Source organism: Macrosteles quadrilineatus, unplaced genomic scaffold (genome assembly GCF_028750875.1).
Source record: "Macrosteles quadrilineatus isolate MER2022 unplaced genomic scaffold, UCM_ALF_1.0 Scaffold_8__2_contigs__length_117827958, whole genome shotgun sequence".
NCBI classification, from domain to species: Eukaryota; Metazoa; Arthropoda; class Insecta; order Hemiptera; family Cicadellidae; genus Macrosteles; species Macrosteles quadrilineatus.
Genome location: NW_026542601.1, coordinates 91353811 through 91371892, shown reverse-complemented (window position 1 = coordinate 91371892; position 18082 = coordinate 91353811). Strand labels below are relative to the sequence as shown.

The 18082-nt window shown below is 33.4% G+C and overlaps 1 protein-coding gene across 2 annotated transcripts in view; it reads left to right on the top strand.

Moving 5' to 3' along the window:
* Positions 1-18082, top strand: part of LOC129001725 (uncharacterized) — a 73713-nt gene that overhangs the window by 12990 nt on the left and 42641 nt on the right. For both annotated transcript variants that reach the window (XM_054429133.1, XM_054429132.1), the window contains exons 4-5: positions 10342-10433; positions 12748-16870. In XM_054429133.1, coding sequence (XP_054285108.1) covers positions 10342-10433; positions 12748-16870 — 4215 coding nt within the window. The remainder of the gene's footprint in view (positions 1-10341; positions 10434-12747; positions 16871-18082) is intronic.

Sequence of the window (18082 nt, the reverse complement as noted above, 5' to 3'; positions counted from 1 at the left end):
AAGCTTGTTTGTATAATTCTGATAGACATCTTTAAAGCCAGAAAACAATTTTTTTAAAGTAAAACAATTAAATTGTAGGCTACAACAAATATAAAATGTCAGGGTATCTATCAATGACTGACGTCGCCAAAGTCACTTATTTTAATAAGGAGTCACAGAAATTATTGAAAAATTGCTGTTATAAATTTGAAGACATTCTAATTACAGAGTTTTGTCAGGACCACATGAACAAAGTGAATAAAAACAGTTTGTTTGATTTCTTCATCATTTGACATCAGAAGTACAGTATTAAGTTTTATTTTTACAAATTAATTATTTAGCATGACAGATAAAATTGTATAATCTCTCACAACAATGATGTATAGGGTATCAAACTTGGTTTTTTAAACTCTAGTAATCCCTATCATATAACTTATGACAGATTGTCCACACATGTACATATAATTATTATTGGCAAAATGTTACTGAAAATTAACAGATTTGTAGGGAAGATGGTAGAAAACCTGACATTTTATTTTGATAATTTCTCATCGCACAGCTTTTTCTCATACAATCAAATTTGTGCCAAGTAAGATTTACTCGTTTCAAAAACTTTTGTTGAGAATTTTTGTTCTCCTTCACATGTGAAGGTTTTTAGTCTGGAAGTTAAATGCCCCTAAGACTCACTTGAGAACTTGAACGAAGCAGGAGAGATTCTAAGTATAGACTCCAGTCTGCCGACACAAATAGATCAATTCTTCAACATGGAAACTTCACTGCCACCTATCAGTGTTTTATCCTCTTTCGAAAAAGCGATAAATTTGTTTGTATGGCTTTTAATTTCTGAGCAAATATGTTAATCCTATTTTATAACTTTTGAAAAGTACACTAACTTATGACACAAACACAGTACACTTATGAAAATTATGAATGTAACTTATGACAGATTAACTCCACATTTACAAATAAATTAATAAATAAATAATAAATAAATTCATGTAATTAAGTGAGTCGGAAATAAATTTTAATGAAAACCCGTATATTTATAAACCGTTAAATTAGTTTAATAAATTGTTATCCTTATGAGGTGAATGAGAAAAATATATATTTTGTTGTTGCTTCAGTCTTTTTTTACATTTTAACTTCCAACTTTTTAAATATTTTGAGAACCGTCTAAACACTGATCATGTTAATGTGTAAGATCGCGCCCTTTAAGACAGCATCAATAGTTATTACCTCAATGACAATTTTGTCATTGTAACTTACAAATGAGTATAAGAATTATTACAGTATTTTTAAACCTTCAACATGAATCAACTCACAAAATTAAAGTGTACAGACAAAGAAAAGGTAGCCTAGTTTGTAAAATATATCATAAAAAAAAATAGTTCCAAAAAAATCAATTAATTTATTTGTTTTTCTTCTACTGTTTATGTATATTTTACTTTGAGAAGCCTAACTAACAGCTTTAAAGTATTTATTTCTGTTGGATTTAAAATAAAGTTAAGTAATGTGAGCTTTCCTAGTAATCAAAAGTTACTAATTTGACCCTGATAAAAATTCAGTAGCTTTTTGGTGATCTTGGTCCCAGATGTCCTTGATTAGATGGTCCTAGCAACACAACCAGCTGATCTTAGTTAGTTAGAGCTACACAAGACATCTCACTTCATTCAACACTCATTCTTCACTGATATTTAAGTTAAAATGCTTAACGCTGCATCCTCATGTAGTAAATCACACTTTGGTTGGCTATTACAATTTTTCGGTAAGTGGATAAGGATTACTAGTGCTTCGTAAATGCTTCAGAGGCCAAGAATTTTTTTTTTAATCGTAGAAATAGCAAATTGTGTAGGCCAGCAGAAGCAGTAGCCTCTTCTTGACCTGATAAACAAACATAACGTTGTGGTGGGGGAGGGGTAAACAAACTCGACCATCTTGAGGCTGTTTTAGCTCTGTTTACTGCCTAACACCAACAAATATGTCTACTTGTATAACTACACTTGTTTGTTAAGTGTTTTAATGTTGGTTTTTGTTTACTTGAAAGTACACATACTTGATTTTTTAGAGAAATAGTGTTAAATGGTGATGTGTGAATGGGTAAATCCTTAGTTGACGGTAACTTTTTGCATATTAGGAATATGCAACTGCAAATTTGGTATTTTTATTGGTAATGCTTGCAGTACAGTGATGTGTCCTTAGAAAGATGATTGAAGAAAAGGGATCATTAACTTGTTTATTTAGCCAAATTGACAAATTTACTAGAGAGAAACCCATGTTCAATTAAGAATTAAATGAGTCAATCCATTGACTTAAAGGTGTTATGAATCGGTTGTAAAATATTGAAAACAAATCAAAGAAAATCAACCAGTGCCAAAAAGGTGCGACAAAGTTTATAAATTTAAACATGCAATATTTGGTGATCTTACTTTAGAATATTTTGTTTGTAGTATAAAATCTATATATTGATTACGTTCTTTGCGTCAAAATTGTGGGCTACTGGGATGTCGTAGAACGACAGGAGAGGGCTCAAATTTAAGGTCTCTATCCCGTGACGGTGGGAAAAATAGTGAAATTCCCCAAATTCCAACCGAAATTTAAATATAACGTAAAATGTTCTCCATAAGAATAGCATTGGAAGCCCATAGACAGCTGATTTTTTGTTTACTTTAATATAGTTGATTACGCTATATTTCCAAGCCAATATTCAAGACACGCAGTTGGTTTACTTTTTAGCCAGTTAACGTTATCTATAATTAAGAATTTTTGAAAACCAAAAACCAAACCAAATATTTTTGTGTCAACTGTCAATATTGGCTTAGACAACTGAGAAATGGAACCCTAAAACCATAAAATATTACTCAATGTGGCTAATAAAACTGTTCATTTTGTATAGTACTTATACTTCCCTAAAGTTTCATCACAATCAGATGGTTGTTTAGTTACACATAAAGGACAAACATTGGATTTCATATATTTAGATAACAACCAAAGCAAACAGAGAGACTTTTTTAGACAAAGATATGGTGTAAATGCATTTCCATCTTAACAAATAAATAATTTGATTCATAGTTTGTTTGAATATTTAAATAAGTTGTTTTACATTTTGAACTTTTTAGGGACTTATGTCCCTAAACATACATGCCTCTAGTTATTAAAATGTGTATTAAATGAGACATTTCAGTTTAGTCAACATTTGTTAAGTGGTACAGTGGAACCTCGATATCAAGACCTCTGACAAAAGTGGCCGTTGGTACAAGTGCTATTTTCAAGTACCCTTACTGGTTGTTGCAAACCTCGATAAGAAGTCTTATTTTATAATCCCCATCAGAGACTTGATATTAAGATTCCACTGTACATCACTTGATATCAAATATACAAATAATAGGTTAGATTATCCTCCGACCGATTATCGCTTCCAAGACATTGTGTCTGTAAAAGCTGTTCACACCTGAATATTGATGAGGTTTGAAACTGTTTGTCGTCTATTTTAAACACTGCAAGTGTTTCTTGCGGCCACATTGAATTAGTCGTTACATCCAGGCTTACAAAATAGTCTTCTCCCCTTTGAGTTTCACTACAATTAAATGTTTCCTTTAGTTAATTTGCTAAACAATTTTCAATATTATTGAAGTTACTAGTAATTTGATTGCATCCGTCTTTGATATTTTATTCTACTTTAACAAATAATTAATAACGTTTGTGATTTTATATCATAGCTTTTTTTGTCGATGTCGACTAGTTTAATCTTTGAAAATGAATCGTAGTCAGTGATTGCCCTTTTAAGACTCTCCCTTGTGGAATGCCAGGATTGTTTTGTATGAAACAGAACATCAATGGCTCAGCAATTAACTAGCATCTTGAATATAGGTTTATTTTTATTTGATTTTATCCATGTTTGTTTATGCCTTACACCATTGCCATTTTTTATGTTTTTTGAAAGGAACAGTCTGTTACTATATAATTTTGACCTTTGTTCAGTTATTAACCTTAACACTGTTGTGTATACCCTGTCTATCATTAGATCAATTTAGTTTTCATTATGGCTGTTTTAGTCCCCATTTGATTGCCAAATAGCTTGTCGCAAGTCTTGTTCAAGATGTAGTGTTTCATGACAGCTATCTGTAATAGTGTCATTTTAGACGTTCTGTCACCAAAGCTGGTTCTTGGTTCAGTTTCTCCTAGGCTAAAATGAGCTTCGCCAGGTCTTTATGGAAATGTATGTTGATTGTGTTACATTAATTTTCCATTAGTTATAGTTATAATTCATTACTTTGGCAGTTCATAAGCATTTAAGACAATATCACCAGTATTTGCAAATATTTATAGTATTATTTCTGAGCTTATATTTGTGTTGTATGTGTTATGAGTGCTTGTATATGTACAAGTTTCGATGTTTAAATTATTTATTGGGATACTCTAAAAATGGTTTGTCTAAGTTAGTTATCGTATCCACAGCAACATAACATTTCATATTTTAGCCAATTCAATTTTTCATAAAGTACAGTTGAAAAAAATTAGACCCAAGTTTTTGTGTCAAAAATACAAATTAGGGCCTTCTGGATATCTTGTAAACAAAGCATTTTTATTTTCATTCTTTCTCTTTTCTTTATTTTGAGCCATGGAACCACTTCCCGGAGTCAGGCACTTTAATTATGGGATATCCTGTATAATGTGGTGTCAAGAAACAACTAAAATGTGTCATAATAATTTATATTTTTTTAAATGTCAACAATAACATGTTCTAAATACAACCAATATTGCTCTTTTATTACGTTAAGTTCAATAATGATCACCACAAGTTAATCTCATGCCATGGTTTTTAATTTTTAAGAACCCACATTTTATAAGGTATAGTCCACCGTCCATTTGGCTATGATACCCAGCGGATTAGGAACCTTCTCGGAACTCAGATTTGTACTACTTTTAGATCGTAGATATTAAGTAACCACATCGTGTTTGGGCTCATTATTTTTGGAATTTCATGTAGAACTCAAATATATAAAGAACAAATAATTCTTTTTACCTAAAATTAAAAAAAAAAACAGATCTGAGGGACTGTGACAGTAGGTGACTGTTTATCAACAGCCAGCTTGGCGAGCGAGTCGAGAGGGTGAGTTGGGTTCCGAGAAGGTTCCTAATCCGCTGGGTATCATGGCCAAACTATGATAAACATTGAGGTAAATAATCATGTAAACAGAATGACTACACAAATGTTATGGATTTGAATCCAACAATGGTGTCTGACTTCTCAGTAAACATCATCATTTGGCTGATATTTCCAATGGTTGTTAAGTCTTTCTTATGGCCTTGCCAGGGATGAGTCAACTTGGTACCGTTAGTTTGAAGTTTAAATGGTTAAAAAAATTAAATAGGTACCCCCGTTGGAAATATTTTTTGATACCTATGCATCGTAATTGTACCTCAACACAAAAAAATGAGGCGGCTAACTATTAATTCAATTTTTGTAGTTTTTACTTTTGTTACATATTATTTGTCGATTATTGTTTGTGGAATATATTAAACGTGGTTAATCATCCTAATGTATTAGCTGAAGACAAATTCAAAGTTAGTTTGGTACGGTTCATGTAAAGGGCATATTATTACTTCTACCATTTACATCCAGGGGAGGTTCTGAACTTACCCCAGCTAGAGATGGAACATTGGACTCATCTTTAGGCTGCTATTATATATTGGGAAGACTTAGCTCCTCATTTCAAATTTCAACATTTCAAATGATATGCTATGTTTTTTAATGGATTGACATTAGCGCTCAATGTCACCAACATGAACCACACATACAAACAGGCTACAGATTTTGTCTTAGGATGAGAGGTCTACATGTACTATTAAAAGTCAATGAGGTGCCCATAAGTTTTTGTTTATTTTTTTTTATTATTAAATACAGATATTTAGAAATTAAATTAACTTAAAAGAACTAGTAGAAACATTATCAGGCAAATATCAAAATAATGTCCCAAAGTATTATGGTGCCAAAGTTTTGGTATTGCATAAAGGAAATATGTAGAGACAATTCAAGATATAAAGCTCAAACTACTTCAGAGTTGTGAACGGTTTTCTAGGGAGGCATGAGTGCAGTAGGTGTGAGCATTGGCTGTCATTTCTGGTGACGTCACTGTCCACCGTCGCTGTCAACCACACTAAAATTAGCGTCACTCGCTTTGTGTCAGAAACTGCCAGTTCGTTGTCGTCTGTGTCCCTCTGTCCCTCTGTCTGTCTGTAACGATACTTGGTGCGGCTAGTGTTGTGCTTTGCTGTCTTCTTAATTTGTCTTGTAAGTCTTTGTCTTATAAGTCTCTTGGTTAGCTTTTATTTATATGTTGTTCAAAGTTTGGAGTGTAGGAGTATAGGGTGTTTAGATCAAGCACTTGGTTTAGCCGGCTTATGTTAACAATGTATGTAAAGTATGTAGGTAAACTATTTGTATGTAAAATGTGTGTAGGGAAAGTAGTAAGTATGTAGGTAAGAGAACAGCAAAACTTGGTGCACCCAGATTATGTTGTCTGCTTAATTTGTTTTGTAGTCTTTGTCTTATAAAACTTTCATTGGTAATGTGTGCTGTTTATCAAATAATCTGAAAAAAATGGCACAGGTATTACTGTTGATTGTTTATTTTGCTTGATCTCGTCTGTTACTTATTGTTTTGTCCTTAAATTAGTGTCAAATGCCACTAAATAATACAGTAATAAAATAATAGTAATAATAGTAAGTCTTTGTTTGTCATAATGATACGTTACATACCATCAACAAATACGAATATCTTTTTAAGTCAACTATCACATAATAATCATGACATTTGTGACAATAATCATGACAAATAATCATAACAGAGACACTATACTGTTATATTAGTTTCAAATTTTTATCTCAAATCATCCTAAAAACAAATGTTGCTGAGAGTAAACCTTTTAGATATTTTTTTTCAATGTGTGTTTACTATTTCAGTTACAAATCAATATTGATCCTCTGATAATGAATTTTTGGTTGATTTCTTTTTTGTCCATTTACTTTTATGTCATGTGTAACTTATGATTTAATCAGTACTGTATAATATTTACTGTACCTATAATATTATTGTTTTTGTTCTTAAAACCTCAAATAAAATATTCTTTATTCATAATTATGTACAATGAATTATGTTAATTCTTATTTATAAAAGTATAAAATACAAATAAGTACATTAAAATTTGCCTATTTACAATATATACATCTAAATCTTACCAACACCATTTATTATATTTAAAAATTCATAAATTGAATAACAAGTGTTCTCAATCATGAATGCCTTTTAATTAATTGTTAATGAATTTCTTAATGTTAGTCTCAATTTTTAAGCTTTCTGGCTGTATATTAAAGAATTTGGCGCCCATATATGTGTTTTTTTTTCAATCTAATTTATGTGTTTCTAATTTCAAATTATTTTTGTGCCTTGTGTTAAGTTATAAGTATGGTTGTGGCCCAGAAAACTGGTATTAGTCATGTTTTGTTTCACATAAATAACACATTCATATAAATTATATACTGACAAAATACCTAGTTCACAAAGCTTTTCCTTTACATGAGCCTTGTTCTTCAAACCTAGCATAATTCTTATACATTTCTTTTTGAGTTTCAACATTTTTCCAAAGTTTTTGTCCGTTTTTGTTCCGTATACACAAATGTTAATATATGCAAAATGTGAGTGAATCAAGCTAAAATATATTACTAATTCACAGAATTTAGATAATCTGTGATAGAATCTTAAGAACAAAAATTTCTGATTTCATTTTGCCTTTAACTTTGTTAATATGTTTATTCCATCCAATTAAAACTGCAATCCACAATCAAACGCAAAAATTTAGTATCTTTTGAAATGAAATATTCCTTTATTGTCACAATACATTTCAAGTTTTTCAGCAATGCTGATGAAACAGATGACATTGTCCATTATTAAAAACTAGATTTACAATTCATTCCTATAAATTAAATAAATGTAATAGAAAAATGTTAAACTGTTATTCAAATATTCAGAAACAGATTCAAACTGTTTTTGTAAGAGATACATTCTAAACTCGCTTTTGAATTTTGAAATACTGGTAACTTACTTCTCGTATTACTTCCGGTATTACATCCGTTACTTCTGTAATAATATTGAAATTTTATTTTTATTTCTGTTGAAAAACAATTTTGGTTCTTTTTTGTATTAAAATTTACCTTAAATTAAACCTTATGCTCCCAGAAAGATTCTCACTTATAAATTACTACTGAGTACCCGTCCTTCGTACGGGTTTGGCATATAAGTATAAAATGCTTTATGCAGTTATGGGAGAGGGCACGGTTTAAGAAAATTTTGTTCTTTTAATTTATACAATAGGCTATATAAAGTATAGCACATCTACCATAGCCATAATGTTCTACCACTAGAATGTTACACCTAAACCATAGAAAAAAGTAAAGTTCTCATTGTGTACCACAGATTTTTGTTACTAGTTGGTTCAAATTAGTTGTTGTCATAAATGCAATAAAATAATAGTGCTGCATCCTGGCAGTAAACCTTAAAACTTTTTAATGCTATTTAATATCATAGAACCAACTTCTGCAGTTGAAACAGCTGACAACATTTTTTAATAAATTCCTTTGAAATATGAATACTCATTAAGTTAACATGGGAAACTCCAGAGCCACTGGGGCGGAGTCCGAAAGGATTTTTGAGATAAGAATATGTCTATATGTTAATCGGGAATGTGTGCTATCATCATACCAAATTTAAACCCTATCGGCTTAGTATTTTTCGCGTTTACTTGTCACAAACATCCATCCATCCATTCATACATCAAAACTTTCTCACTTATAATATTAGTAGGATTCATTATGAAAACTTAGCATAACTAGCTGAAACTGGTCAATGTCTCTTCAAGAAATCTAGATTTATTATTGTAGATAATCCATATTAATTTTGACTGTCAAAAGTAATCTATCCATTTTTATCAGAAGAAGTACTTTGTACTTTGCAAAGAGGTTCAATTAAATATTTTTTTTTTAATTCCCTACCTGTGCAAAAAACCTAGATACAACGAGTAAAACCCGTTTTTCTTGGTTTATGATTATAAGAGTCATTGCTAAGGATAGGTCCGCATAGGTTAGGTCAGGAAAGAAGTCAAGGCCATTTCGATGAAGGTAATTGTGTCTGAAGTGTTAATCACGGTGTCAATTGTTTCTGAATCATCTTGCTCACCCTCTTTGTCCAATTAAGACGCCAATTGCATCAACCTTATTGCGCTTTTATTATTTTGAAATGAAATCATCGACTTTATTATATACAGTGGATAAAGAAATCAACATTTGCAAAGATAAGGTTGTCAATAATCAGGCTTTCAATTATTGTAATAGCTACTTAGTTGCTCATTAATCACTGAGTTGGGGATCCAACATAGTCGTATTATCCTAAATATGAATAGAAAATTTTGAGTAAAATAAGTTAAATGCCTTGTGTAACTTTGTTACTGAATAAAATCAGCTGTTTAGCCAGGAATAGTATTTTTACAACTGCTGTTTTCCGCGTGGAAAGTCCATTAAAACGCAAAATAGTATATTACATTACTAATCTGGAAAATAGATGTTTACCGGACGAGTATGGGAGTGGGATTACTATTTGAGGACGGTAAACATATTTTGGAAGAGTGACATACACTATTTTTTCCCATACTACTTACTAACAACTAACCTAACAATAAAAAAAGGTAGAAATCTGTTATATATTTCTACAGATTGTTCAACAATCACTAGGTACTCATAACTTCTAAGAGATTATTTATTATTTATGACCCCTCAATGCCAATTATCATAATCAGCTGGTGTCAAGTAAGATTTATTACTGTACAGTAGTACAAAATGAAACCTCATTTGATTAAGGAAGCGGCAAACAGCTGTTTTCCAAACTAAATTAATGTATGGAAAGTTTATTAAAACAACGTAGTTTGGCGTAAAATTTATTAAAAGCCCAATGATCAAAGATATCTGGGTTTAGTTTCTAGCTTAGAAAAGTTTCTACTTTTAATTGAACGAATAGGCAACCTGCAGATTGTTTAGAGAGCACAATAACCACTCAGCTACCCAGTGTTGTGAAAGCTATTTCACAGATATATAAAAATAAAGTACAAATTTTGATCTTACATTACAAGTAAAATGAAAGGTCTGAATTTGAACTGTACTTAACAAACCTTTAAAAGTTTAAACATTGTAGAAGTGTTATTTGGCTCTATTAGATACTTGCACACCTATTGTAAATGTTATTTGTGGTCTTTGTTTACTAATAACTAAAATTTTCAACAGGAAACTTGATAAATTAATCGGTTTTTAATGCAGGTTTTGAGAAGGACCAAAATGAACCGAAGAAAAGCATTGTCAACCCGCCCACTAAGTGTCGAGATATTGCAGTCAGTCGGGGGACCAATGAGGTAATGATTTTTTTGCAATTAAGTATAATAAAATGTCACAGTTGAAAATAGATAAAAGGTTTCCTGTAAACTAATTGGACTATTTACTTCTAAGTACTAAAAAATAGTTTTTAAGTCTCCATCTTGTTTAGACACCAGTTAAAATTTAAAAAACAAGTTAAAACCATTGTGAGTTTGACCATACATTAGTTTGGCAAAATTAGTTTTATAGAGTATAGTAAACATTAATGTAACACTGTAATAAAACCAGTTTTATTGCAAACATCACTAGCAAACATGCTGCAACCTGTTTGTTTACGTGGCTGTCGTTAAAGTGGCAAGTCTCTGCAGCTTTGTAAACCTATATGGAGGTCTGAAGTATTCAAAGTTTGAAACCAAAAGCATCCTAAAGAGTGATAGTCTGTACTAAATTTTCAAGATTTTAAAAATTGTTTAAACATTTTTATTCAGTGAAAGTGCTATTTTACCACATAAAACATTCATAATTTGACATTGTTTATTTTTTGTTTTATGGTTAAAGTTTGCTTTGACTCGTAGATTATTTTAATTTGAGTTGAGTGTAATTTGAAACATTTAATTACTGTTTTGTGATACATTTATTTATGAACCTTTGTTTGATCAAATAATGTACTTTGTAATTACTTTTGATTCCTAAGTTCTAACACATAATGCTTGAAGAATTAGTGTTATTGAAAATTCATACAAGCCAACATGAGTTTTTGTTTAACAGTGCATGTTTTATTCTTGTGTCATATAGACTACTGTACTTTTATTTAATTTGATATGCTTTTAAGTATGCTTAAAATTGGTATGCTTTGCTTTTATGATTAATTTGTCGATTGAATTAAAATATATTCATACTGATTTAATAGCTTCAATAAGTAAATTTACGCACCAGACTGTGTAATTGGTTGTTTTACTTTTGACCAAAAGCAATAGCTAAAGTGAGCTTTTAGATAAATTTAAGTCAATATAATTTCCTCTTTATCCAAACCATTGGACTTGATTCGTAAGTTTGGTATATGTTGGGGAGGGGTCTACCGTTCGTCCAGTTGGAAGCCCTCAATCACCCATTCACCCATCACCACTTTCAACCTGTCAAAAAATCATTTTTTCATCTCTTCAAAAATCTTCAAAATTATAATAACTCTCTCTCCCCCACACAGGAGTAAATTATCCTTTGTGGGGGGTAATTTTGCTTACTTTAATTTAAAAAGCTTATTCCAGAAAATTGTTAGGCACATTAATTTATTAAGCTATATTTTTATTTTGTTTTTATTTTAATTGAACTTTCTCTTAACAATATGTAGATAGCTAATTGGACCTGAGAATCTCCATATTCTGTGTAAAAAAACTATAAATTATAATTTATTTCTAAAAAAAACTTTAAAATGATACCTAATTTATGAAAATTTATGCAGTTTTGAGAGTTGTGGTGTAACGACAAAAAAGTACTTTATGAATTATATAATGTATAAATTTTTAATAATACAGATTTTGATTTTTGTACCATTGTAAGGAATATAAAATATCGATCAAACTAGTAAAGAAAATAATTCAGCTGACATTACCTATCTTAAAAATTTATCTCAAAGATTCATGAGGTTTTTATGATGACCTGTAGAAGCTCTGGTGCTTTCATTACATAGAATGTTCGTTAAAATTTTCTGTGACAAAATTAATCTAATTGGATTGTGTTAAATAGTACTTCTTTTCTTATAAACAATTCTTTTAAAATTGGTAAATATTTCTTGCTTCATTGTATAAAGTATCATTGAGAACTCTTCTAGCGAGTCCTTCTCCATAGCTGGATTGCATTTTCCTCTGCTTCCTTGCTAAAGCAGCCTTGCTTCAGATTAAGTTATGTCACTTTTGAGATAATCAGCACTAACCAACATTGTATAACTACTAACTAGTCTAGTTAAACATTGATTAAGCTAATTTGTATTTTTCAAATAGTTTTTTTAACAATGTTGTATTGATTTTCCTATTAAATATAAAAAATGAGGAATGTGTAACTTTTCCGAATTTGGAAGACCAAAGTAGTGTTTTGCAGGATTGTGAAAGCTTGGTTACTAAGAACAAATATCACCACTTGATTTGGACCTTCAAAAAGAAGTGTGATGAACAATACCATTTTTGTGTGCTTTTTAATTAATTGTGGCTTCTACCATCTCACCGATTTGGCAAAGAAAAGTGTGTTATTACCATCAAGCATTTGAATGCTTATGCATGCTCGTGCGTGAGACTTGAACTAACACACCTGCAAAGAGCAAACAAAATACTTGACGGAATCTGCTGTTGTTGGTTTCAGTCTGTGATAAACCTCCCGAAGCCATCTGTGAGGCAAAAGCGAAGAATCCCGACGCCTCCTTCCTCAGACAGTGATGAGCCCGTCGGGCCGGGGGTTGCAACTGAGGTGACTGACAACACCACACTGAGGGTTGAGGACAAGGATCAGGAGGACTCTCTGAAGAAGAGACTCCGCCTCTTTACTGAGAATAATGGAGCGCTTCAAAGAATGAAGAGCTACAATGAGTGCGCCTTTGAGGAAGTCGTGATCGATTCTTTGTACGCTCAAAGGCGTCAACAGTTTTCCCAACATGGTCGTTCTCACAGTGATTCTGCCCACGCTTTTATATCTTCAGCAAGTTCACCAGGTTCAAGGCGGGAACGGAGTACCAGTGCGATATTCTCCATCTTCCGTTGGTTCCGAAGAGAGAGTCGGAGTGATGAGTTCGACCCGGAGTTTGCTCCCTCGGCACCCCCTTCCCCCCAGCTGATCAGAGGCCATAGCACAAGCTGCGGCAGTGTTGATACTCTGTTTAGTACGGCTACTGCAAACAGTTTTGCTTTCATACACCCGTCGTTTTATCGACCTTTTGGAGCTGCGAATCCGCCGGAGAAGTGTATTAATCCTGGCCCTGACACCGAGACTTACCGAAACAGGTTGAGACAGAGGGACAGAATAAGGGAACTTGATAAAAATCTGACCCTGAAGAAAAAATATCACCTCTTTGGTAGTGGTACGTTGCACAGAAGTGTTGATGATGTGAACAGTAGGCATTTGTTTCTTAATAAATCCCTAGATTCTCTCAAATTAAATAATGTTCAGTCCGGTTGCAAAAATTCAACTTTAGGAAGAAAGAAAAGAAAAGCCCCTCCCCCTCCTGTATCGCTCGATGAAAAGGCTGATTCAGTGATACCTCCTTCACCTCTAGACCAGAATAAGGAAAATGTAGACATAAACTCTAAAACTAACTCGTTCCCTACCAATGATATTGTAGTTAGACGTCACAGAAGAACTGTTAGTGACTCTGCTAAGGATAGGAGGTCTGGAGCGTTTGTTCATGTCAGAGGTAAAAGGAAAGCTCCTCCTCCTCCAGTTGAAAATAACAGCAAAGAGGTCAAATCTGCCGGTAATGAGGTTGTAGGCACCCAGAGTTTGGGCAGGAAGAAGAGACATGCTCCTCCACCACCATTGATAATCAGAAGACAAGAGGATGAAATCAATTCAGGGTCTCAGGGAAAACTAAGCCCCGAAGAAAAACAAAGACTAATTGAAAACATAAACAAACTGCAAGCACATGCTGACCGTAAAAGCTTACTATTAGCTACTCCACCCGCTTCTCCCATGATGAATGACAAGGTGACTCATACAGTTTGTAATGATTCTCTCAAGTTAGAGAGGGGAGTTTTGAAGGCGAACAAAACAGAGGTCCAGTCTGCTGAAGCGAAACCTGCCACTCCGACCACGCCAACTCCAGTATCTCCAAGACCTTGGTATAAAAGAAATGCCGGGAACAAAGAAAAAAGCCTTGAAAAAAGAAAAGAAAAAACTAGTGCTGTAGATTGGATGCCTGAAGTTGCCATTGTTAGGCGAAATGCTATAAACAGTGAAAATAACAATAGCAGCAGTGTCAGTAGTAGTAGTAATAGCCATTCAAATAGCTACAGACTGTCAAGTATTTTTTCGAGGTTTGATAAACCAGAAGAAAAGAGAAAATCTCAGATATCGATGTTGGCTAATATTAGTGAGCTAGATAGGGAAGCAGCCGAAATTGTACAAAGAGAGCAAGAGAAGGAAAGAGCAATGTTGGCTGCTCAAGATGCAAAGTATTACACATCTTCAGCTGATTGTGTTGAAAATCATGATAATGATTTACATGACTTGGAAATAATGTCTGAAGAAGATAGAGCACAGAAAAATCCTGACTCACCTAAGAAGAGCGGTGCTCGAGAATTAATATCGTTGTTTAATGCCATAGGCAATGTCACCAAAGTCACTATGCACTCTGCTTTCTTCTCCAAAGATGGTCCCAGTATATTTTCCAAAGAAGGTATTGAAAAGCGGTTTTCATCATCAGGAGAAGGTATAAAAATCTCAGAAGGTGTAACTACAGAGAGTATGATAAACTGTAATGGATATAAAGAGCAAATTACTGTTGTAGAAACAAAAGAAAGCTATTTAGAATCTCCAGGAATTAAAAGGCGAAAGCATTTAAAGCATCAACATTCAGATGAGCTGGGATCGGCAGGGAGCTCAGAAACTGTATCTCCTAGAGTAGTAATTGAGGAAATAGTAGATGATTTGGAAAAGTCTAAAACTCAAGCTTTATACGAAGCTAATAAAATAAGAAAACATCACTCACCTAGCCCAAGTATTCCAACTATTGCAGAGATGTCTGAATCTTTCAGCTCTGTTACAGCTTCTGCCAGTTCAACAATAAATGCTAGTGAGAGATCATCAGTAACTCCGACCCCAACAGTTACAGAACCTTCGATAGTTGTTGGAAAGACTGAGGGAATTTCTGATAAATCTGCTTCAAAAGGAGTCACTACTGATGATTCTGTAAAGGTTCGAAGGGCTGACCCTGTCACAAAACCGCCTTCTAAGAACTACAGCATTTGGTCTTGTCCTCGGTGTACCCTTGAAAACCCCCGATGGAGGGTGACTTGTGAGGCCTGTGACATGTGGAGGCCTGCGGTGAGGAGAGACGTGATTGACAAACTAACCAACGCCAACATGGGAACTACAATAGGCGTCAACCTGGTCAAAGGTGAGTCCAAAAATACATCTGCAATCAAAGGCTTATCATCACAGACAGAGAATTCAGTTGATCCAAAACCCAACAGCAGCTCAATCGACAGTAGTAAACCAGTTGAATCTAAATCCCAGCCGGCAACTAAAGCAGATAAGAGTCCAATTGATGGTGCTGTCGCAAAACAACCAATCGCGAAACCCATAACTGTCAGTGGACTTTTAAATGGAAGCTGTTATATGCCAAAGACATCTGATGTTCCTGAAAATAAAAATTCCACTGATCTCAAAACAAGAAATGCAATTTCTTCAACCAAAGAAACCAAAAGAAAGCTGGTAGAGCAGCAGATTACAGTGAAACCAAATACAACACCAGTTTCTGCAAATTCACCTGCTCTTGAGAAAGTGAACAATTCTTTGGATACCGCATCATCAAGCTCTAATACAATTTCTGCATCTGGAGCTCAAACAGAAACTGGTGTAGAAGAAGTTAGGAAAGCGAGGTTGGCATTTTTTGGAAAATCTCATCCAGACAGTAAAGGTGACACTGATAAAGAGATCTCTGCTGAAGGCTCGTCCATTAATCAGGCTAAAATTGATGCATTATTCTCTATAGCATCTAAAGGTTCTTTAGCGACGAATGAAGAAGAAAGGTTAAAAGTAAAAGAAATACTGAAAGAAATGAAAAACTCATTACCAAAAAAATTTAAGGAGAGCAAATCTGAAGCAGGGCACAGTAAAGTAAAATCTAAAGCAGAAACAATCTTAAACGAGGATGATAATATTCCAAATACATCTTCTTCAAACTCGCCCAGTAGCTCAGATGAGGCTGCACGATTAGGTGCCATAAAAAAATCAAAAGCTCAAACATCCCTTCTGTCTTCTAAAGCCACAGGCCTCCCAACTGAAAGAAAACATGTGGCAGAAGCATATTTCATAAAATCAGAAACAATCATTGAAGAATTAAAAATGAAAGACTACAAATCACCCAAAATCTCGACTTCTGTACAAACTAGTGGTGTTGTTCGGAAAGTGGAGAGTAACAAGTCAGCTGCAACAATCTCTGCAAAACCTCCGACACCAAAGTCAACACGGCGAGAAATAACAGTTCCAGTTACAGTGGAGGAACACATCTTAAAAGACGGAGGCGTTGAGACAACAGCTACACAAGAAACCAAAAAAGTGGGTATTGGGGCATTTAAACTTATAAGGCCAAGGGACTTTGCCAACATCAAAGCGACCAAGACCGGCGATGAAGCAAAGCCGCTTCATGTCTATGTGAATGTTCCGAGGGCGCTAGATGATGATTCGTCATCCAGTTCGTCCAGTGACAGTCCAGAAGTTACACAGCTGTCGGCAGAACTTACCAAGCCTAAGGGGCTGGCTGATTTCAAAGGTAATTTTAGGTAATGGGCATTGTGAGCAATTAATAAACTCCCTAAAATATATTATTATAAACTTTGAACTGTTTAAACTAAATTGGAATTTCTTTAATGTAATTTCATTAAACTTAAGGGCGCCTTCAAAAAATATAAAGATTAGTACGGTATCCCTTTGATGTAGCTTTGTAAACTAATTCAAAAGTATACATTCTTTATATATCTAGACTTGTCATTCATGAGGTTTGAATTAACAATTGAATTTTTCTGGTGTTAGGAATCCTTGTTAAATCAAAGGATTTTAAATGATGATTATTTTTTCCCCTTTGATGGATTTATGTAGATTCATTTAAAAATACATTTCTAAACAGTCCAAGCTTCCCACTTATTAAGGTTAGAACTTTGACCATTGGTAGAAGTATAAATCACTAGACGATGTAAAAGCTGAAGCTATATTTAACATAATAAACGGTATCAGCAATCTGACACATTCTTTTTCTCATTAGCTTGTCAACAACCTCTTCATGAGTAAGCGGTGAGAGTAACTATATGTTATAGAGAAAATCAAAAATTTCGCAATAGCTTGTGAACCGTAATTTTTACACAGCAATGGTGTTTGCACTATTTTGTTTAGAATTATAAGGAGCATAACATAATCATTTTAGTCAAAACTGGCTTTTTTTAAATCTGATTTTCTGTTATTTTATGGGTTTTTAAATGGGAAAATAACATAAGTTACAATGACTTTTAAACCGTAATTTGTACAGCAATGGGATTACATACTAAATTTTTTATCAAAATCTTTCGGGCCATTATTGAGTAACGGTTTTTCCGTTATTTTATGGGTTTGTATGAGAAAATCATCATGAAAAATCAAAATTTCAAAAAACGCCTGGAGATACCATTGGTTAGTACCTACATACCAAATTTCATCAAAATCGGACCACAGGTGTGGTCTGTAGCTCTGTACACATCCACACATACAGACAGACACACAGACATCACTTCAAAAACCCGGGGGCTCAGGAGGACCCAAAACGGATATATCTACTCAAAACTCAAACACAAACATTTTGACCAAAACGATACTTTCTCTATATACTTATGGTATAGGGAGAGAAAGTAAAAATGGACGTAGTTGACTATCAACAGTGTGTGCTACTGATGTCAATTACTGATTTCTGTCAAATATCAAAACTTTCAACCAAGTAAAATTGAAAGGAACTTAT